We start from the raw sequence: 24,008 nt of genomic DNA, 5'->3' as shown, positions 1-24,008 counted from the left end.
ACAATATCTGAGGTGTGTTATAGGCTTATTATTTCTCAAATTCCTCGATAATCTTAGATTTCTATACCTTTTCTGCTGAGAAGTCACGGCCAAAATCGGTTAAGATCAATGGAAGTGGTAAAATATTTTCTCTCTAATAAATTCCTCCTCCCCCTGCCACCCACTTAACACCGTTTGGGGATCGTTCACAAGGAACAGTTGAGAAGAGAACACCGGTTTGGCTTCGTAGTTCTTTCATGTGAAGTTATTTAAAATCACTAAACTAAGCTGCAGTGCTCTGTGGCGTAGTGGTTAGCGTGCTGGACAATTCACATTATATTTTCACGTTCGCGCCGACCTACCGTAGTCGTTTTTTTTTTTTTGTTTTTTTTTCCTAAACAACTGGAATGGACTTTTCTTGGTGGCCGAACTGTTAACGTTGCAGATGTTTTTTTTTGTTTTTTTTCACACTTTATTTTCCTACTTTTACTCATGACTCCGGGTTTGATCCTTCCTACTTACCTACCATAACATTTTTTACCCCCCCCCCCCGTCCCGGAAACAAACACTCGGGCAACGCCGGGTACCCCCGCTAGTATATATATATATACAGTAGAACCCAGAGGATACGTTTTTTTCAGGTTATGATATAGAATGGATATATAATGTTTTGCCTGACCCTGGTTATGGTATTTGCCGCACTTTACAGTATTATTCATAATGTTATTCGATTATATACATGTGTATCATATACTGTACTGTATTTTATTATTAACTTTTTAATGCCGTATCCTTGGGTTCTAATGTACTAGAAGAATACTCGTCACAGGACAGGTAGAATTAATTTCCAGAAGAAAACAATTTTGTACAACTTTCATGTCTCCTTACAAATATTAAAAATCAAGCACACTTCTGCATGATAATGACATGAGGCGAATGTGTGTATTTTAGTTTCAAGAAACGTCAACAGATGCCACTTGTCAGCCAAAGAACAGGGGTTGATAACTCTTCCTTTTCTAAAAGTGCGTGCAAACTAAAATGATATTTTGCTACATTTTTATACAATCTTTCTGTACACAGAGAAAAAACAAAACAAATTATTCTTAAACCTCTATAAATGTTTCATGTCTTTAAAATTCTATTTTGCAACAAAAGTTATATTGTGATATGTTTATTTTTTATACAATCTTACGATGAAAAAAAAAAACTCTCTTTGTGTAAAAAACAAACAAATTATTTTTAAAACTTCTTTGTTTCATGTTTTTAAATTTTGATATACGTTTATACAATTTTAATGTGGGAAAAAAAATTATTAAACCTTTATAAACGTTTCATGTTTTTAAAATTCTATTTTGCTAGATTGAGAAACTAAAATTCTATTTTGATACATTAAATCACTCATTGAAAAGAAATATTAATACATTAAAATTATATTTTGATACATTTTTTTTATTCAATAAATGTTTCGATTTTCATCTATTTTTTGTTACTTATTTCGTTATTATATATTTTTGCATTATTTATTTCGTTATTATATATTTTTGCGTTATATATTTCGTTATTATATATTTTTGCGTTATCGTAAACACTTGTTTATATTTAAGGTTCACAAAATGGCTGCTAGATGTCATTTCTCTTTCGGAGAACAGGGGGGGGGGTCGATAACTCGTCTTTGTTGCTAATATGCAGAAGTCATGCAGAAATGCCAAATCAAAATATAATACTAAACTTTATGTGTAGCACCCTTGTTCCAATTAATTATGTCTAAAATTTAAAACTTTAGCTTAAAGAGTCTGCAGAAAAAAACTAAAATTAAAGAAATCTTGCTTAATTGGTGTTTGATGACTATAGATAAAATTTAATGCAAATCCGAAATATTCAAGTTGCAACGCCTTAGCCAAGGGGAGGGGTCTCTTTCAAACCCACGAATCTAGACTATCGTTAAGGTGACAGAGTTGTATGGCCTTGTATAGTTCTCGCAGGTTTTGTCTTCTCAGCCTTTGAGAAGGGGTTAGTTTATTATTAATTGCCTAAGGTACCCTTAATAGGGAATGCTGATGAGGTTACCCTGGCATTTATGCAGGCCATAGTGCTCATCTCCTAGGGCGCTGGCTTTTTTCTGACCTTGTGTCACATCTTCCCAGGGAGATACAGACAAACCTCAGTATAAACCAACAAAGATTTTTTGATCTATGGAATTAAGCTGAGATACCGATCACCTAGGACTACTTAACAACAACAACGATAGTACTAATGATGATGATGATGATATACTTACTGCATAAATTTACAAATGGGTCCATCACAGCAGAAACCATTTAAATAACTCTGACATATGACGCGTCTTACGTGTCTGTTTTTGCAGTTGGGTCCTGAAGAAAGACAAGATAAATAATAATAATTAATAACATTTATTTATATATATATATATATATATATATATATATATATATATATATATATATAAACAAATGATTAATAAAACATGTTAAAAAACATCTTGAAAAATAGTTAAAAACATATTTAATTTTAAAAACGAAGCACAAGATAAGTGGATAGTCCTTAATCCGCAGAGTTTCGAAGAAATACTCTCCTTCTCATCAGAGGGCAGGAATTAGCAAAATACTTTTCGAAACTCCACGGATTAAGGACTATCCACTTATCTTGTCCTTCCTTTTTAAAATTAAATATGTTTTTAACTCTTTTTCAAGATGTTTTTTAACATGTTTTATTAATCATTTGTTCATATTATAAGCTCTATTTTCCTTTTCGGTTTTATTGAGCTTTTACATCTGGTTGAGATTACTTTACTTGTAAATATTAACTCTTTAATATTTATAATATATTTTAAGTTTACCATTTTGATTACGTTGGTAAACTTATTGTAACTTTATTTCTTTATATATATATATATATATAAAACATATGGTACTTGTACAGTTTAATCAACACATTACAAAATGAAAATATCGAAAAAAGGTTATATTGTAGGTATCCGTTTTGGACTGAAGATCTCCCCCCCAAAAATTTTCATTTAATTTGATCAAGTAGTTCTTTTTTACAGCGGAAAAACACGTTCTTATGAGAGCACATTGAAGTCAGCCATTATGGAATTTGTTAAACACGCCACAGGGAGATAACTCCATGTAAAGCACCGATACTCCCTCCCATCTTTATTACTCTATCTAAAAATCGAACCTTTTGCTCGGTATCATAAAAAATTGTTTTTTCGCTGTAAAAAAAAATAAAAATAAAATAAAATAAAATAAAATAAAATAAAAATAAAAACTACTTGATGAAATTAAGTAAAACCTTTTTTCAGAGAACTTTGTTCCATAACAGACACATGTAATATAACCTTTTTCCGATATTTTCATTTTTTAATGTCTTGATTAAACTGTACAAGTACCAAACATATATATATATATAATTAATAACAAATGTGTGTGTATGTATATATATATATATATATATATATATATATATATATATATATATATATATATATGATGAACTCTCCCATCAATTTCAACATATGAGCTTCTGTCACAACTAAGTTGCTCAGAAATCCACATAGATGATTTGTTTATAGTGGCCAAGGCTTTCTGTAGAACCAACCACATTTTTTGGTATTACTGCTAACCTTTGTCGGTGCAGATGACTGGCATAGGATAGAGTATACACTAGACTTTCCTACTCTTCTAGATGCATGTCTTAATGAAGATTCGGGGTGCATCTCTCCCAGTGAATTAAAGCACTCCTAGATACCATCCTGGAAATTTTTACAACTCGGTGTGGTACATACAGCACTTAAGCCTTCCCAAATGGTCACTCATCTTGTACTGGCCAGGCTCAATGTTGCTTAACTTCGGTGAGTACTGGTGTGTCAAGTGATTGTGCCATATATATATATAAGGGAAAGAAAATTAAAACTGTAAGTTGAACTTTACAATTAAAATTTATTGTTCAACTGAATACTCCAAAAAACAATTTACAAAGTCCTTATTCCACGGAGTTTTAAAGAATGCTATTCTTATTATTCTTCTCATCAGAGGACATAAAAAAAATCAGCAAATTATATTTGTAGCAATGCAAGAATTTGCTAGTTAAGGCATTAAGTGAAACCGCAATTTATTGTAGCTATAAATTGCCAAATAAAAAATGAAAAAATACTGGATATGTAAAAAACTAATATAAAAACAATATATATGAAGGTTTTCATTTTATTTATTTTTATTATGTCTATTTAGATGTGCTTTGTGAGTTGTATATATATGTATGTGTGTGTGTGTGTGTGTGTGTGTGTGTGTGTGTGTGTATATATATATATATATATATACACACTCGTGAACAAAAAAAATGGGCCATGATTAAAATTGGAACAAAAAAAATGGGCCATGATTGAAATTGGAAAGAAAACAATTTTTAAAATTTTTATCGCTTGTTTGCTAATAATTAGCTGTTATTTAGTATTTTTCAGATTATTAGTATTAAAGATGAGTCCAAGAAAAGTAAGACGACATCTTGACGAAAAAATTAAAAACCGAATTGCAGGATTATGACAGGCAAATTTGACTTACAAGCAGATTTTCGACATTTTGAAAGAAGAAAAGGTGGCAACATCTCTTTCAGCTGTGAAGAGAATTGGGCAAAGGTTCGAAATTGAAGGCACAGTGAGCAGGAAAGTTGGTTCTGGTCGCCCCAGAGCATCCACAATGAAGGACGATCACAGGCTTAAAATGACCGTTTTGAAGGATCGCAAAAAAACTTATGTTGACCATAGCAAACAATTCGAAACAGCAAAAGAAAATTCTCTTTCTAGAGTGACAATATCCAGAAGGATGAAGGAAATGGGATTTTCATCAAAAAGATGTGCAAAAAAACCTTTGTTAACTAAGAAGAACATCAGCGACAGAAAGACATTTGCATCATGTTATGGTACGAAAAATGCAGATTGGTTTAGAAATGTTTTCTGGTCAGACGAATCAAGATTTTGCCTTGCCAGTGATGCCCCTGAACATTGCATCCGAAGATCCGGAGAAAGATTTTCACCGAATTGCATAAAAACCACAGTAAAACATGGAAACGAAGGAATAATGGTATGGGGGACCTTTTCTGCTGCAGGGGTTGGGGAAATTATCAGATGTGATGCGTCAATTAATGCCAAAGAATACATTCAAATATTAGAAAGAGGTCTATTACCAAGCATCCAGAAGTTAGAAATGAACAATGACATTATTTTTCAACATGATAATGCCCCTGCACACACAGCAAAAGTCACAAAGAAGTGACTTACTGATAATTCAATTGATGTGATGTTTTAGCCTGGCCAAAGCCCAGATCTAAACCCAATGGAAAATATTTGGGCTATAATATCTCGTGCATTAGTTAGAAAAACTTTTTCCAACAAAGAAAAATTATGGGAAGCAGTACAAAGAGAATGGAATAACATCTCCTCTTCACAGTGCTCCAAGTTGGTTGAGAGCATGATAAAAAGAATTGATCTTTTAAAAAGATCCAAGGGCAATTCCATTCCATACTAAGTTTTTATTAAAGTAAATATCTTGCTCTTTATATTTTTTACTCATTTTCGTTTATTATTTAATTGCATTTTGTGTAATGCAGCTTTTTGTGCAATAAAATGTAAATTTCTTTCCTGGCCCATTTTTTTTGTTCATGAGTGTATATATGTACTTGTATGTTTATGGGTGTACTTATGTGTATGTATGTTATGTGTATAAGTATGTGTGTATATATATATATGTATATATGTGTATATTTACTATTATCAATATTGCTATATGATTGACATAATCATTTGTGTCACCATCTCTGTTGCTGCTATTATAAACATTATTATTATCGACAGCTTTATTAGGTTTTTTTTTATACTTATTACTAAATTTGTTAGTATAATTACTAAATATTATTATTATTACCCATGATCATTGACTATACTATTATTAGAATTATTTTGTCATCTTCATCATCATCATGACATTTTTACAGCCTTAATAAACTATGATTCTGCAACACTTAAAAAATTATAATCATCACTCCTACACTTTTGTGCTTTTAATAATGACATCGAATTTCTTTATAGAAAGATCTGTTTTATTCTGTCTAGACAATTTCTGGTCACAGTAATACGAGCTTTCACGTTTTTTTTTTTTGTTTTGAAAAATTTGATGAAGGAGAATTAAGTAGAAGGAGGCTTTTTCTCTCTCCTCGTATCTGTTATCGAAGTGCTGTTCTAACCATATGTTATCAAGTCAATGTTAAAGTTGGATTTTGAGCATTTCTCTAAAGATTGCAAACACGACCCAACAAGGCATATGTCCATGATACTTATGATATACCTACAACGATTAATCGGAATTGGGAACTGGAAAAATCATAGCTTTTGGAGGTACTGGAAAATTTTTTTTGCTTGTTTTCCAATGCAAAAAACACTATTTTTTTAAATTGTTTTTTAAAAATTTTTTTATTTTATGTAAAGCAAAATCTTCCACTGCTGATAATAATGATAAAATAAATATTTATTGATTTTAAACTAATAGTAAAACAAAAAACTATAGATCATCTCCCCATAAATGTATTTTTATGTTTAGGAAAATATTTCCACGTTAAACATGCGTTTTTATGGTAATCGGAAAAATAGTAACTTTATTGTCAAATATTTAGAGATTTATAAAGAATCGGAATCTGTAATTTAGTACGGAATCAGTAATTGTATCGGAATTAGGAAAAATATTGGAATCGTCCCATCACTAATACCGACAAAAGCCACAATTGTACCAAGAACAATCTTTAATGTTTTTCTAGAAAGATCTCATGAAAGAGAATTAAAAAAAAAAACTGTAAATAGAGCCTTCTTCTCTCTCTTTGCATCTGTTATCGAAGTTCTGTTCTGACCGTATGGTATCAAGTCAATGTTAAAGAAAGTTGGATTTTGTGCATTTCTCTAAAGATTGCAAACACAACTCAGTGAGGTGTGACACTTATGATATACTTACCATGCCGACAAAAACCACGATCGTACCAAGGACAGTCTTTAATTTTTTTCTCCGGATCAATATGTAAAAATGGGCATTCTTTGTTGCTGCACTGACCTGTAAATATAAAAAGGAATTTTGTAACATTGTTAGGTTGTCGGTTTAACGTTCATTTGGCATGTGGTGGACAGCTTTAAGAAATCGGTTTCCAAAGTAATGTATGTCGGACCAAGTCTTTATGTTGCTTTCTCAAAAATTCATTTTGATCACTTCCTCCTATCTTTTTCTTTGCCTTCTCCATGTAAACTGGACCTGCTACTTCAACTGTTCTACATCTACTAACCCGAGCACTCTCATCCATTCTTTTATTATCATATGTGGTTTAATGTCTAGTTTACTGGTGGCATGTGTTCGATTGTTTAAAAAATAACCTAGGGTTTTATTTAAAGTCCGTTCTTATCAATTTCTCACACATTTTTCTCATAGTTTTTATTTCTTCATCCAATTTTGATTGTGAACAAATCATAAGGACTGTGTGTATTAGGGTTCAAATTATGTTCAACTTTCGTTTGCTGGGACAAAAAGAATTCCAGTGTGCATACAGTCACCATATTGAAATTTAGTACAAACATGCACACACACACATATATATATGTATACACCAAGTTATAGGTGTTCAAGAGTGAATTTAATGAGGTTATTATGAGTGCTCAATAAAAATAGAGCAAGATATATTTTTATTAATATAAACGAATTTACAATGTCACAAAACTGAACATGCTTATGTTTCGGACAGATGGTTAGTTAAAACTACAAGTCTTTATCAAGCGACTTAAAAAGAAAAGAAAAAAAAAAAGAAAAAAAAGAAAAGGGAGGTTGCCTTCCAAAACAGAAACCAGTTCTCAAATGAAGAAAAATAAAAAATATTTATTTAACAATAAACTATTTTAAAATTGAGAGGGAGAGGGGTCATGTGACATATAAACTCCAGACATTAAAGACAAGGGCAGAAAAAAAAAAGGGGAAAAAAGGAAAAAATAAAAAAGAAAATAAGGTATATTCAAGGTTTTGTGTGTGTGTGTGAGGGGGGGGGAGTACTAGGAAATCATTGGTGAAAGGATGAACGTGGGTAAACTATCTTCAGAGGAGGAAGAGAGAAGTGTCAAAAAAAATTGGGTTATAGATAACGATACGTAAGCATAGCAGAGATGTTAATAAGAAAGGGGAATCGAAAGAAAAGAAATCTTCGGAGTAATTTGAGAATTAAAAGCAAATATAATGCTATATATATATATATATATATAAGAGAAAGAAAATTAAAACTGTAAGTTGAAATTTATAATCAAAATTTATTGTTCGACTGAATACCCCAAAAAAACAATTTCCAAAGTCCTTATTCCTCTGATGAGAAGAATAGCATTCTTTGAAACTCTGCGGAATAAAGACTTTGTAAATTGTTTTTTGGAGTATTCAGTCGAACAATAAATTGTGATTGCAAATTTCAACTTATAGTTTTAATTTTCTTTCTCTTATAATAAGCTCTATTCTCTATTGCATATTGAGTTTTTTTTATTCGATTGGGATTAAATTATCTATACATAAATACTGGTATTTATATTAGACTAGCGGGGGTACCCGGCGTTGCCCGGGTGTTTGTAGGTGCGTGTAGTGTTAAATAAAGAAGAACCGGGGGAGGATCGAACCCGAAGCCCTGCGGCGAAGTTTGAAAATAAAATTGGCCAGCCAGAATGAGTTGTGAAAGATGTTTGAATTTATTTAAGAACAAAATTGACAGGTGCACGGCCGGAAGTCGTCGAGCGTTACTACGACGACGTAGGTTTGTTTGTTGTAAGCGAAGTGTAAAAAAAAAAAAAACACAAAAAAACTAACGTAAGGCAAACGAACGATGAAAACAGAAAAACGAACACGTGAAAAATGGCTTAAATAAGCCTGTTTCAATATTAAAATTTAAAAAATCGGTGGGTACCCGACCCGGGTGTTTTTGGGTGTCGCTAAGAATAAGCGAAGTAAAAAAAAAAAAAAAAAAAAAAAAAAAGCAGAAAAACAAACGTTACGTGAAAAATGGCTTCAATAACACTGGTTCAATATTTAAATTTAAAAAAAGAAAAAAAAAAACATCTCACACCACGATTCGAACCCAAAACATTTCGATAATGAACCAAAGCCTTAAGCAACTGAGCTAACACGACGTACATGAAATTTGTTCGGTTTTTCAACTATTTAAAGTAAATCAGGTCATGACGTCATCTGACGCATGCATAGAATCTGTCATTGTCACGAGAGGACCGTTTTTGTTGACCCCCGCCCCATGTCGAAAATTGTCGATTTCGGGGTGAAAAAGTTCACGTTTTTGGCCAATTTTTCAAGCAAAGGATGGAGATTCGATGTGATACCGAGTTTGTGAATTTTCGTCGCGTCTGTCAAAATTTTTTAGCAGACATCCAAACATACACACATACATTTTCGCTTTTATATATATAGATTGAAGTTTACCATTGCGTATATCAAGTAAACACTACATCCTTTTGATTTCATTACTATATATATACATATCTCCTTATCTTGGATTGAGCATATTGGGAAGTGATATACAAATTACCATTAGTGTATGAAGCGATGCTCTTTGTGTAAACAAATTGAGCTTTGGTATTTTGACAATGTCAAAACATTGTTAATTCACTGACCGCATAGCAGCAGTCTAATAGCGCAACGGTTAGAAGCTCCGACTGTCATATGGGCGGTTGGGTTTCGATCCTAGTTTGAGGTAGTTGCTTGTCTAGCCGCACTAATGAGCTGTGAAACAGCGAAACAGTACTGTATGTGAATGCCTATATATATATATATATATATATATATATATGTTGTATTGATTGGTTTCCTAGATGCAAATCCAATAAAACTCGCATGATTATTAAAGAGTGCTCAATGCAGGGCAGAGTTGATATATAGTCTGTTTATTATACAAACATTATTGGTTACAGATGTGCATACATGTTTAAATGGAATCCCAATTCACGGATAACACTTCATCAGACCAAAGAATTGATATTTAGATGGGAGTCAAAATTACATAAGTTTTTATAAGATATTTGGGTGTGGCTTACGTTCTGGAAGAAAGTGGAGTGTAAACTTTGTGGTGGAGAAGGGAAGTAGAAGTGAGAGAGGCGGTGAAGTATGATTTTGTGTGGTTAAACTGCTGCAGTGGGGAGGTGCTGGTATTCGTTTAACTTGGCGGTTGTTTATTGGCCTAAGTTTTTGTTTTGATCTGAAGTAATATTATACTCTTATTGTTGCTACTTCCCTATTTTAGGTTTTTATGGTTGTTTTTTTCTTTTCTGGTGGTGACTTCATTTTCCTATTGACAAGTTTTATTTATTTTTTTATTCATTTATTTTTTATTCTATTCCTGCTTTTTTTATCTGCTCATTTGTTTCTAGTTTTCAAATTCTTTATTTATTTATAAGATATATGTTCATATGGTCAAATTAACAGTTAGTTGAACAGATATATAGGCTTATTTGTGTGATTTGAATAAAGGTGGTATACCGGTAGTTATATTTTCTTCTCTACCACGGTGTCTGAAGTAATTATCATGGCAAAGGTTTTTATATCTATATATAAACTTAATTTCGATGGTTGTCATTCTTTCATTTATGTTGTTTATCAATACTAAAATATATATATATTTGATAGATGTATATGCTTTGTTTTAGGGATAGGTTCTTCAAACCATACACATGCAAACAGGTGCATCATAGCATATATTTATCTATATTTGTGGAGTATATCTTTTTTTATAAGACATGAAATATTAGTATGTAAAGGTTGTTAGCTATTTTACTTAACATTTAGGTTATAAAGATACCAAATTAAAATCAGATAGCATGTCCAGTGTCACAAGCTTGTAAATTTGTTTATATTAATATATATATATGACTACTTCATTTAATCACATAAGATTAATATACGAAGATATAATTTCATGCGTAAATTTTCAGTATTTACTTCAACAGTGCTCAATACATAGTAAGTTATGAAAATATATATGGCAATTTAGCTACACAGAATAATCTGCATTTCATTATCGTGAGAATTCGTCAGGCTTATGCATAAGCCTTACTCATGAGAATGAAATGGAGAATGTTTTAACTTAATTGCCATATATATTTTCATAACTTACTACTTTATATATATATATATATATATATATATATACTCGGGTTTTTTTTATATTCAAAAGTAATGGACTAATGAATTCAACGAGGTTGTTAGATAGTGCTCAATAAAAAGAGCTGATAATACTTGTTTATTGTTATATAAACATGCTCACATCCCGCTGCTACAAATAGCCACTTGTTTCAATCAAACAACAGATATCATCAGGCAGCGACTTGACTATTCAAAAGTTCAATGAATAATGGATTTTTATTTTAGGTAGGAACTCTTTAGAAGTTGGAGTTAAAAAACTTAAAACACAGCACTTTAATTAAATAAAAAAGTAAAAAGGGAGAGGCAATTTAAGTAAAGTTAAAAGATTACAATGGGGAGAGAGTGATTGAGAAGAGAAAAAAGGAATAGAGACAGAAATAGAGAAAGAAAATATAGAAAAAACAAAATAGAGGGAAAAAGAAGAGAGAATATATATATATATATAGACATATACACACATATATATATATATATATATATATATGATATGGAGAAGAAAAGAAAAAGAAATAAATGGTTATAATAAAGAGAATAAGAACTAGAAGGAAAAGGAAAGAATAATGAGATCTAGTTAAATAGAGAAAGAGAGAAAATAAGAATTTGGCAGTATATAGAAAAAGAAAAAGAAAAAGAAAAAATCTGCGTGTCAACCAATTAATGAACAATTATACAATTCAGTAATGAAACATATTATTACAAATACAAACAGAAGATACAATCCAAGCGTCAGAAATGAACGTGTCAAAAAAGGCAGTGAATGTATTCGGCTAGCATATTTATCCTCTTACATACGTCCACGAGTAAAATCAACGCAATTCAAACATACGTCTACCATTAATTAGGCCCTTTATGCTAAATGAATGCCCTCTTAAAGGAAATTGTCAAATTACTTCTGTAGTGTACCAAGCAACTATTTCTACTAAGGAAAATCCGAATGAAAAAAAATATTACAGAGGAATGACAAATAACAATTTTAAAGAAAGATTTACCGGTCACAAGTGCTCCTTTGAAAATAATGAGTACAAAAATAGAACTTCCTTGTCTAAATATTACAATGAACTAGTAGAGCAAGGTTACTCCCCAATAGTAAATTGGAAAATTTTAAAGAAAGCGAAAACCTGTTCATCTTTAAACTCGCCTTGCTACCTATGTCTTTATGAGAAATTATTTATACTTACTTTTAGAGAAAGAGATAAATTATTAAATAAGAAGCACGAAAATTCAATTAATTGCAAACATTATAAAACCCATCTTTTAAGTAATTTAGTTTAGATATAAAATTTAAATAAATTAAAAATTGTCACTGATTTCTATAATTTATTAATATTCTATTAATATACTTTCTCCTCTCCTGATTTCATTCTTTACTTCTCCTATCTTATATACTTGTGTGTCTATGTGTATATGTATGTGTCTATGTATTTATTTTATGACCGTGTGTACTTAGATCTATATATTTCTATATTATTTGGTATACCCTCCCATGTTTATTCAATCCATTTGTATGTTTCTATGTGTGTATGCATCTATCCGTACCCTTGCCAAATTATTTGTATTCTTATGTATTTTTATATATATAATTTATGTAAATTATACATATTTATGTGTGAGTATATATATGTGTGTGTGCGTTGTTGTTTATTAGTATATGATTGTGTGCATATATTTGTGTATTTTTGTATGTATGTGTATACATAAGATTATATATATATATGTATATGTATATATATATATATATATATATATGTGTGTGTATGTGTGTATATGTATATATGTATATATATGCTTATTAGTATGTCGGTTGGTTCTCTGTGAGTATATACATATGTATCTTATTATTTTTAATTTGGGTACTATCTACCTGTGCGTCGCTATTTTTGAGTATTTCGTTGATTTAATTACTTCTTTTGCCTGAATATATTTATAGGTAAGTGTACTTGTATCTATGTTATTAGTAATCTGGTATTGAATGTATTATTTTGTGATTTAATATGACTTTATATCTATACTTAAATAGCTTAAACTTCCAACTTAATAGTATAGTTTCACCTTTACTTATGTGCATGTATATATATATATGTATGTATATATATATATATATGTGTGTGTATGTGTGTGTATATTTGGGTATATATATGTGTGTGTGTGTGTATATATATATATTTGTATTGTATTCTTTTTATATACATAAATATTAGTAGTTTTTTATTTATAATTATTGGACCTATTTAATTTATTTAATCCCCTCTTATGGCTAAATATGTTATATTAAAAAGATAATAAATATTAATTTTATTCTGTTTTTATTATTATTATTATTATTATCATTACTATTATGTTTATTGTTATTAATAATAATTTTAATATTGTTTTATCATTATTTTCTTCTTTTATTCATATATTTATCTAATAAAAACGCGAAAACTTTAAACTTATATCATTTAGCATAAAGGGCCTAATTAATGGTAGACGTATGTTTGAATTGCGTTGATTTTACTCGTGGACGTATGTAAGAGGATAAATATGCTAGCCGAATACATTCACTGCCTTTTTTGACACGTTCATTTCTGACGCTTGGATTGTATCTTCTGTTTGTATTTGTAATAATATGTTTCATTACTGAATTGTATAATTGTTCATTAATTGGTTGACACGCAGATTTTTTCTTTTTCTTTTTCTTTTTCTATATACTGTCAAATTCTTATTTTCTCTCTTTCTCTATTTAACTAGATCTCATTATTCTTTCCTTTTCCTTCTAGTTCTTATTCTCTTTATTATAACCATTTATTTCTTTTTCTTTTCTTCTCCATATCATATATATATATATATATATATATATATGTGTATATATATATATATATATATATATATATATATGTGTATATGTATATATATATATATATATATTCTCTCTTCTTTTTCCCTCTATTTTGTTTTCTCTATATTTTCTTTCTCTATTTCTGTCTCTATTCCTTTTTTCTCTTCTCAATCACTCTCTCCCCATTGTAATCTTTTAACTTTACTTAAATTGCCTCTCCCTTTTTACTTTTTTATTTAATTAAAGTCCTGTGTTTTAAGTTTTTTAACTCCAACTTCTAAAGAGTTCCTACCTAAAATAAAAATCCATTATTCATTGAAATTTTGAATAGTCAAGTCGCTGCCTGATGATATCTGTTGTTTGATTGAAACAAGTGGCTATTTGTAGCAGCGGGATGTGAGCATGTTTATATAACAATAAACAAGTATATATATATATATATATAAAAATTACAATAAGTTTACCAAGGTAATCAAAATGGTAAACTTAAAATATATTATAAATATTAAAGCTTTTCCTGCCCTCTCATATGACGGAGAGTATTTCTTCGAAACTCCGCGGATTAAGGACTATCCACTTATCTTGTGCTTCCTTTTTAAAATTAAATATGTTTTTAACTCTTTTTCAAGATGTCTTTTAACATGCTCTATTAATCATTTGTTCATATATATATACCAAGTTAAAGGTGTTCAAGAGGGAAAACTTGTAAATTAAAACAAAGTTTTTAAGAGTTCTCAATAAAAAAGAGCAAAATATATTTATTTATATAGACAAATATTACATAGTCGCTATACTGAACATGCTAATGTTTCAGACAGTTATTATAAACGAATTGTCTGAAACGTTAACATGTTCAGTGTAGCGACTATGTAATATTTGTATATATATATATATATATATATATATTTATGTAGTCATCCACAGACAGCACTGTTTAATTGTATCACAACTCAGTGTGGTTAGGCTAGCATCTTTCCTTAACCAAGGATCGAATCTACAACCATTGTGTTAACAATCGGCAGTTCTACCCATCAACTCATGAGAACGGCACTCATATATATAATGAATGAATGACAAAAGTCTATATGCCAAAGTTCATGATGTTGACCATCTTATAATTTCTTTTAATTCAGTGGACATTTACAATTTTTGACAGTATCTGTTTCGTCACTTAATTATTATATCAATCAGTGAATCTATTTTGCCCTTAACTCATCAGAAGAAATAGCAACAATCAATTCATCAAAAGGAAATAAAGTGCATTTTGACATGATTAAAAAGAGAAGTTGTAAATACCTTATAATATGTTTACATTACACCATTTTGAGTTAGATCACCAAAGTAATGCGGAGGTCAGCCAATATGAAATGGGTGACCATTTGGTATTGCTCAGTGTTGTATGTCAGTTTCCCATGAACAAAATATACATGCAGCTGGGTACTTCTTGTCACTTTGATATTTCCTGGAAACTTCCTCCTTAAGAAGAAGCTGGTATAGCTTAGCCAGGGCTAATACCATACTAGGTATTATTGATTTAGTATTTAAAGAGAGGTGGTGGTAGCAGATCATTAACAAGTTTAACAATTAAATCCACTCCCATTTTACGATATTTGATCAGACTTGGGACTTAGACATATGTATATTTCAATTTAAAGCAATCGATTTAAGCACAGAGAGAGAGAGAGAGAGAGAGAGAGAGACATAGATACATGTACACACCATAATCAACTTACACATCCATAAGCTTGTAAACATTCAAGTGTCGATGTACACATAGACACACAAGTTTGATCATGTTATGAACTGAATTTCTGAAGCAAATTTAGGCATCCATATGCTTAAACGTCTAAATAATTCAAATACATTGTGTTTATATATAAAGAGGAAAGAAAAAAGAAAGACAAAAAAGAATAAAGAAAAGGATAGAAAGAAAAAGGTACAAAGAAAAGAAAAAGAATGAAAAAAGAAAAGAAAAAAATGAGAGAGAAAAGAAAAAAGAGAAAGGAGAGAAAAAAATAAACAAAACAAAAAAAAAAACAGGAAAGAAAAAGAAAAGAAAAAATACTGACCAAATTTGGAGAAGAAGTAACACTCGGGCATTTTGGACATGTCAAACTCGTGAAGAAATTCACAGTCATCGCCTTTCTTGCAAAGACCTCGTAACCAATGCTTGCAAACAATCGTTCTGTCACCTTTCACATGGCGGAAAGGACATGCACTTCCTTTTGAACATAGTCCACGCATAAAAAATGTACAGATCGCAGCACCAGATTCTGAAAAAAAAAAAAAAAAAAAATATTCACATAAATATGTTTACAATAAAAACTAATGAGCATATATATATATATATATATGTACACTAGGGCCATATATATATATGTGTGTGTGTGTGTGAGTAGCATAGCAGGGTATGTATGTACAGTACCAAAACGTATATGTCGTATAACAGTCTACATCATCACGCAGTCCTTCCTAGCTGAAGATGACTAGTCAGGATCTTGGTGCTTTATCCTATGCTGTTGTAGTATTTCATGCTCAGTGAGGGAAAGTTCCACCACAACTCATGTAGTGCGCATGGATAGTTACCAGGGTTGTGTCTTTGGCAATGCTTTTGTTCAGACCTGGCCTTTATTTTTTTTTTCTCTCTTTGTGCCTTTCCCTTGTGAAGGCTACTGCGCCAGTAACTTCGGTCTGCTGTTAACTCTTCCCAATTTTTTGTGTTCATATTCATTGCATTTAGGTGGCGCTTTATCACATCCTTGTAGTGGAGTTTCTGACCATCAATCTTTTTGTACCCATTTTCCAATTCTCCATACAATATGATTTTTAGGATGCTATTGTTTTCCATTCTGGCCACATGTCTAGTCCAGTCTATCACAGTTGTGTGGTGGTGAGTATGGTTCTATGCTGTCCATGTTGACTCTGTTGAATACTTCAACATTTGATATAACATATCTAAAACAGGTGTGTATGCCTCAGTTTCTCTTCAAATATATATACAATATATCATTCATGATTGTATTGTTACACAGGCTGTATTGCCCAGTGTGCGTATATATATATATATATATATATATATATATATATATATATATATATACAAACATCCATGTGATGTAAGTATAATCCTATCTCTTAACAGTATGTGTAAAATACATACTTGTGTCAGAGCATGCGTGCGCATTTACACATATTTACAAAACGTGGCATTGTCTGCATGGCGAACAAAGGAAAACTTTTTCACTGTTCTTTTTCTCTAATGGTTGGTACTTGGCTTTCAAAACACTGAAAAAAATAAAAATAAAAATTTCCTTCCAAAATGGAACACCATACCATTCTGATTATATTTTATACTTTACTTTCTTTCATGTTCTGAGTATCTGTTTGTAATGTTCTCCTTAGTTTCTACATCTCTCTAGAATTCTGTCCCTTCAAGCTCTCAGAATATATAAGACAATTTCTTCCGAGCTAATATCTTTGGTAGCTCGAACTCTCCAGTCTCATTGACTGACTGACTCTTTTGTGAATATATCATAACCATTTCTTTGTTAGTTAAGGACTTTATGTAAAAAGGTCAATCCTTATGCTATTGTTAACTGTAAATGTTATTCTTACTGGCTTTAAACTAAATTCCTTTGTTATTGTTAACATTACTTTATTTTACTAAAGCTGAATTTGGTCAATCCTTTTTGTTTATGTCACATTCTTTAAAGTATATGTAGCATTTTATTTAACCTACATTCTGAAGTCCTTTGTTATTGTTTTAAACATTTATTTTCATAAGCTTCTTTCTAGCATTCTTTCTGGTTATGAAAAAATTTGTTATTTCATTAACAGTCACCTAGAACCCTATTTGTTGTCATGTCCTGAGATCACGTTAGACACAAAAGCCCAGATTTATCATGCGCTTGTTCAAACTGGTCGACAAAAGCTGCTGATTTCAAAAAGTTGGTAGTGTTTGGCCTATACTGGCCCCGCTGAATTCCGCAAATCTGCTAGCACCAGTTTGTTTCCAATACACAAATCTAGATGTGATGCTGGTTTAATGAGGAAACTTCACTGGTAATTTTACAGAATAACCAACAAAACAAAAACACAGTTAATCAACCGAGAACCACATAACTCTATATAAAAGCATATAAGATCACAGATACCCACTCAAGAATCAAAACAATGAAAACAATATGCTGTTGTTATAGTCCTAAAGATAACACATAAAAAGTAAATACCACCATGGTATTTATTTGGTGAATTTCTGTCAGTATTTTAAATTTTTTTTTCAAGTTTTTAGTTTGGTTTGGTTGTTTTGTTTTATGGCATATAAACCCTTTTCAGGTTATTTAATGCCGAATCCAATGATTTTGGAAATAGTTTTTATACTTCAAGTTCTTTATATTTTCAAATATTTGTAGAGTTTGGTTGTTTTACGGCATATCAACCCTTTTCAAGTTATTTAATGCCGAATCCAGTTATTTTGGAAATAGTATTCATGTTGCAGTTATTTTGTAGACGGTTTTTATTATTCAAGATCTTTGTATCGTCAATCACTAGTTTGTAGTGCTTGGTTTAGTTGTTTTATAATGGATTTTATCGGTTTTATTCCTTACCCTGCAGAACATGAATGAGTTTTGCAATGGGAGAGGGAAAAGGGTTACAGTATTAATGTTTGATACATTTTAAGTTAGGAAACCAGACAGAAAGTGGAGGAGATAGAGAAAGGGGAAATGGGAAAAAAGAAAAGGTGGGTTGTTGTTTTTGTTTTTGCAGAACATAATTAAGTTTTGCAAAAGGAAGTAGAAAAACAAAAGGCATCAATGTTACGTGCATTTCATCTTAGGAAGCCAATATCTTCAGACAGCCTGATCTGGTAGCATCAGTTGAGTTTTTGACCGATTCTCAGGACTTCAAAAGGCAAGAGCACCATGTCACCATGTTTGTTTTATGTTTCCACTTAAGCACTCACCACAACTCGCATTTCACACTCAAAACACACTTTATAATCAGTTAAAACACAGAGAAAAAAAAATACTTTCTAGGTAGGTAGAAGAGTAACATATCTTAACCTTTGGTTACATTTACTGGTGCTTGTTGATAGAGAGCTGACAGATCAATTTTTTTTTTAAATATGTCGTTTTAAGCAAAAACAATATTACATACTTAATTGTCATGTCAATATTACATGCTTATTGCTTGTCATGTCGAAAATCGTAATATATCCAAAAATTATGAAAATTTATCGAGTAGAAAGTTATTTGTAGTTAAAAGAAACTTTTAGGGAAAATTGTGTTAATTGCATTTTTCTTAGATGTTATAAAGTAGACGGTGAAGAGTGCAGAAAACAGGGGACATAACTCAGAACGCATATTTTAGATTACATTTTAATAGTTACAAACATTGTAGCCTAAAGCAATAGATCTTTTCTTGGTCAATTTTTACGACGTGCCCAGCGTATTACAAGCACCCTAACCTCCCCATGTTAAGAACGGCTGTCAGAATATCCCCCTTCCTCAACCTCGAAAGCCGTTCTTAACATGGGGAGGTGGGGAGTTATTTCGAAAGCCGTTCTTAACATGGGGGGAGGCTGGGGTGCTTATAATACGCTGGGGCACGTCGTAAAAATTGACCCTTTTCTTTTTACTAAAAACACAATAGTAGCTCTACCCAATGAATTTTCGTAATTTTTGGATATATTACTATTTTCGACATGACAAGTACGTAATATCGTTTTTGCTTAAAACGACATCTTAAAAAAGTTAATTTGTCGATTCTATCTCAACCTGTGCTACTTTTTCGTATCTTTGTTTATCATAAAACAAACCCGGATTTACTAATCTACCTACTATTAGTTTAAAAGCTTACGAAAATAAGCAGAGATCGCCGCGATTCGCGGTTGTCATACCTGATTACAAAATAAGTTCAAAAACTGAAAAGCTACGCAGATCAATAAAAGTTTAATTTTTCTTGCGTTTGGTAAAAGTTATGGGTAATCTCCAAAAATACCGTTAGGGCTTACAACATGGCCGCCAGAAGAGTCACGTGATCCAGTTAATCCAAAACATGAATCGCCGTATTACGAAACCGGAAAACGCAAATTTAAAGCAAACTTTGACAAACAAGCATAATAATTATGTACAAAAACAGTTTTTCAATATCATAATAATAAATAATTTATTTAGAACGGTCATTTAATTTTTTGTTGAGAAACAATCACAGTTTGTTTGTTTTTTAAAACAGTGTTTATAAAAAATATTTTATTCAGAGTTTTTCATAAAAATGGTATTTAAAACAAGGTGTTCATTTTTTTAAGATGTAATGTTATAAAAATATGATGTAAAAAAAAACAGTTTATATTTTTAATTTTCATTTTATAAATTTAGACAGAATAGATGGAGGCGACCGATGCCGATGCATTAGCTCACAAAATTTATTTGGGCCGACTCTTTCACGTGCGTAGACATTTTGTAAACATTGTTTTTAAAAAATAATACTTCTATTATGTTTTAAACGACTGTAATAGTTTATTTTGGAAGTATATTTCATAAAGAAAATGGACAACCCACTTTAAAAACAGAAATTACGAGTTTTATATATTTTATTCGCAGTTTTTTGTTGGGGGTGTCAAAAATTCCGCCTAAAATTCTGACCACTTGTTTGTTCTGAATAAAATACTTTTTATAAACACTGTTTTAACTAAAAACAACCTAAGATTGTTTCTCAAAGTTTGCCTATTTTTATAACAACATTATATCAACAAAAAATTAAATACAAACAAATTGTGATTGTTTGTCAAAGTTTGCCTTCAAGGCTGCGTTTTCCATTTGCACGATTCATGTTTTGGATCAACCGGATCACGTGACTCTTCTGGCGGCCATGTTGTAAGCCCTAACGGTATTTTTGGAGATTATCAAGTTATGGTACTTTTGCATTTATTCAACCCGCGATTTCCAAAGTTACTTGGGTATGCCTGGCAGATGATGGGAAGGACCAGACACGGTCGACAAGTAGTTTTCTGACTATTAAGACATTATTTTCTAATGTATTACTGAATGAATTTCAGTGGCCGTTGCCATTTTTAACATGGGGAGGGGCAGGGGCGGTTGTTAACAGTTTATGTTTTTTTAAAAAAAGGTTTGCCCGGCCGTATCTGATTATTCCCGTCATCTACCGGGTACACCCGAGTAACTTCGTGGAAATCACGTGGCGATAAATGAAGAAGCATCCTACTTAGAAATCCGTTCTTAACATGGTAAGGCGTGGTGATTTTGTAACTATTGTGCTTTCACCTAACAATAATTTGTAGATTGACACTTTTCACAAATTCACGTGTAAACATCCTGAAAACTCATCAGATAAAAAAAAAGGCGGACCTGACGAATGTTGCCCCCACTCTCTATTTTGTATTAAGAATGGGTTTCCAAATCGTGTTATTATTTCAGCACCGTCCGTAAACTGCAGAAGTACTATAATAATAATAATAATAATAATAATAAATCGGCCATTTTTTTTTTTTTTTACTATAGACAACAAACCGAAAGATTTAAGAAATAAATGTTACTAAAAGCAAGAAAAATAATCAGGTTTGTAATTACTATACACATAGATTCGAAAAAGTTGTCAAAAAGAAAACATAATAAATAAATGTTATCAAAGGCAAGATAAGTTACTTTTCTACCTAACTGAACAAGTTTTTAGTGCTTTCATTTAATGTAACATATTCAGCACGAAAAACATACAATGTTTACCGATGTATTTGAAAATTGCAAATGGCGAACTATTTTTTTTTTAGTTTTAACTCATTTTCTCAAACTTACCGTGTTCACCAGAGTGCTTTTCGTGCCCCGCCATTTGGAATTTTCAAATACATCGGTAAACACTATGTTTTTCGAGCTGAATAAACATGTTACATTTAATAAAAATACTAAAAATTTATCCAGTTAAATAGAAAAGTAACTTCTCTTGCCTTTGATAACATTTATTTGTTATATACTTGTTCTTTGACAACTTTTTCGAATCTACGTGTATAGTAATACAAACCCAAATAATCTTATTTTTTGTTTTTTAACTTCTTTTAAAGCATTTATTTAACTTGTTTCATTGTTTATAGTAAATATATATATATATATATATATATATATATATATATATATATATATATATATATATATATATATCTTTTATTCAGTTTAAAGAAGGTATTTTTTTTTTTTACTTTCGAATAAATACTCGCGGTTTTTGCTGAACTATTCAAACTTTTTTTTTTAATCAGTTAGTAAAAAAAAAAAAAAAAAAAATGGGTCTATTTATTATTATTTATTTATTTGTTTACTTACTGTCCATTCCTGGAAACGGGAGAGGTTGGCATCCTAACTGATTTTCCAGGGCAAATTCAATATCAAATCGTAAATTTCGGACAGGGGCAACAATGTCCTGCATTTTTGGGGGGTAAAAAAGAGAGGAAAGTCTCCTCTCTTAAAATAATAAGCGATCTTCTCTTACGAAAAGAAAACTAAATTCCTTTTTTTTTTTTAAAAACTTTTTATGGACGGAGTTTCTATTATTATTATTAATAATGGCAGAAATAATTTAAGTTAACAAAAATAACAAGGAACTAAAACAAATAGTTAACTATATTGGAAAAACATGCTTAAATCTCGTGAGCATGCGCACTCCCAAACACCGGCAGAAACTTCCGTTTCCTGTGAGAAAAAACTCTCCTCATACCGGTACAAACTTCCGGTGGAGAAAGAAAACCGTCCTCACATTAGTATGCATTAAATACTTTGAGCCCTCGTTCTCATGTCTATTAAGATACCCCGTAGATAATTAAATAAATTATCCCTGTCTCATTGTTTTTCTGTAATATTGATCCACCATGACGCCCACCTTTATTTACCTTGCCAGGTATTTATTTTGCAAAAATACAATCTCCACTGTATTTGCTACCACTGAAGTCTAACTACCATTTAGAGATCGACCCGCTTTTTTGTTTAAAAAAGGTGCTTGCGCATTATAAGTGAATCTCTAAAAAATAGGCAAAATGAATTTTAAGTGAAACCACTATTAACACTATTACGTAATTACGTGTCAATTCAAAAAATTACGAAAAATAATCAAGTAAAAGATCTGTTAAAAATATTTTTTTTTACAAAAAACCCCAAAAATATCGTTATTATCGATCCGCCATTTTATAATTTGAAATAGCGAAAGTTAAGTCAAAACAAGACAGATAACCCAGTTTATCATACGGAATATGTGGCAATAGAAGAAACGGTAAAACTGCATTATTCAATTTTTTTTTCGTCACTTCTGCAGTATTTGAGCAAGCACCATATTTTTTTTTTTTCGCTGTATTTTACTAAACTGTTACCAGGTGGTGCTTTTCGATCAAAGAGCAGGGGACGATAACTCATACTTTTTGGAAATTTGTTCGCAAAAAAACAAACAAAAAAAACCTATTTTCTAAAAATTCAATGTTGATTTAATTACAAAATTGTTCTATTAAAATTATATTTTTTTACAAAGACTTTTTAATCAACAGGTGCCACAGTTATACTTCAATTCCAAAAATGTTTCGGGGGGGGGGGGGAATCCAATGTTGCTTTAATTCGGAAAAATGTTTTCTTTAAATTATTAATTTGTTGACCCTTCAAAGTTGCTTTAATTTGAAAAATGTTTCATTTAAATTATTTAGTTGTTCAAAAAAAAATAAAATAAAATAAATAAATAAATATATATATATATATATATATATATATATATATATATATATATATATATATGAGCTGTATAATCGCCTCCTTGGGGGCGGGGGCGTCGATGTATGTATGTATCTGTGTATGTGCGCATCCATGCCTACGCACGCGCACCCAATCTTAGCACCTTAAAGAAAATTTGACGCAAGCGAGAACAACGCAGGTGTCTATGCATGCAGGCGCACATATGCACATATATTTGCACGCCAGGGCGGGCATGTATGTGTACCTGTG

General features: G+C 30.9%; 2 protein-coding genes across 2 annotated transcripts in view; one reads left to right on the top strand and one right to left on the bottom strand.

The window, feature by feature from the left end:
- The window catches only part of LOC145268643 (cleavage and polyadenylation specificity factor subunit 4-like), a 36,799-nt gene extending 14,099 nt beyond the window's left edge, over window positions 1–22,700 (bottom strand). Inside the window, exons 1-4 of the mRNA XM_080124122.1 lie at window positions 22,353–22,700; window positions 16,092–16,295; window positions 6,996–7,091; window positions 2,258–2,351 (exon numbers count right to left, since the gene is read on the bottom strand). Of these exons, the coding sequence (XP_079980248.1) occupies window positions 2,258–2,351; window positions 6,996–7,091; window positions 16,092–16,295; window positions 22,353–22,455 (497 nt within the window). The 5' untranslated portion in view covers window positions 22,456–22,700. The remainder of the gene's footprint in view (window positions 1–2,257; window positions 2,352–6,995; window positions 7,092–16,091; window positions 16,296–22,352) is intronic.
- LOC145268642 (hatching enzyme 1.2-like) overlaps window positions 21,129–24,008 on the top strand; it is a 75,045-nt gene continuing 72,165 nt past the window's right edge. The window contains exon 1 of the mRNA XM_080124121.1: window positions 21,129–21,268. Coding sequence (XP_079980247.1) covers window positions 21,266–21,268 — 3 coding nt within the window. The 5' untranslated portion in view covers window positions 21,129–21,265. The remainder of the gene's footprint in view (window positions 21,269–24,008) is intronic.

Source organism: Euprymna scolopes, chromosome 44, assembly GCF_053919585.1.
Source record: "Euprymna scolopes isolate OS-2025 chromosome 44, ASM5391958v1, whole genome shotgun sequence".
Classification (NCBI taxonomy): Eukaryota; Metazoa; Mollusca; class Cephalopoda; order Sepiida; family Sepiolidae; genus Euprymna; species Euprymna scolopes.
The sequence above is the reverse complement of the archived record's forward strand: the minus strand, read 5'-3'. Positions and strand labels throughout refer to the sequence as shown.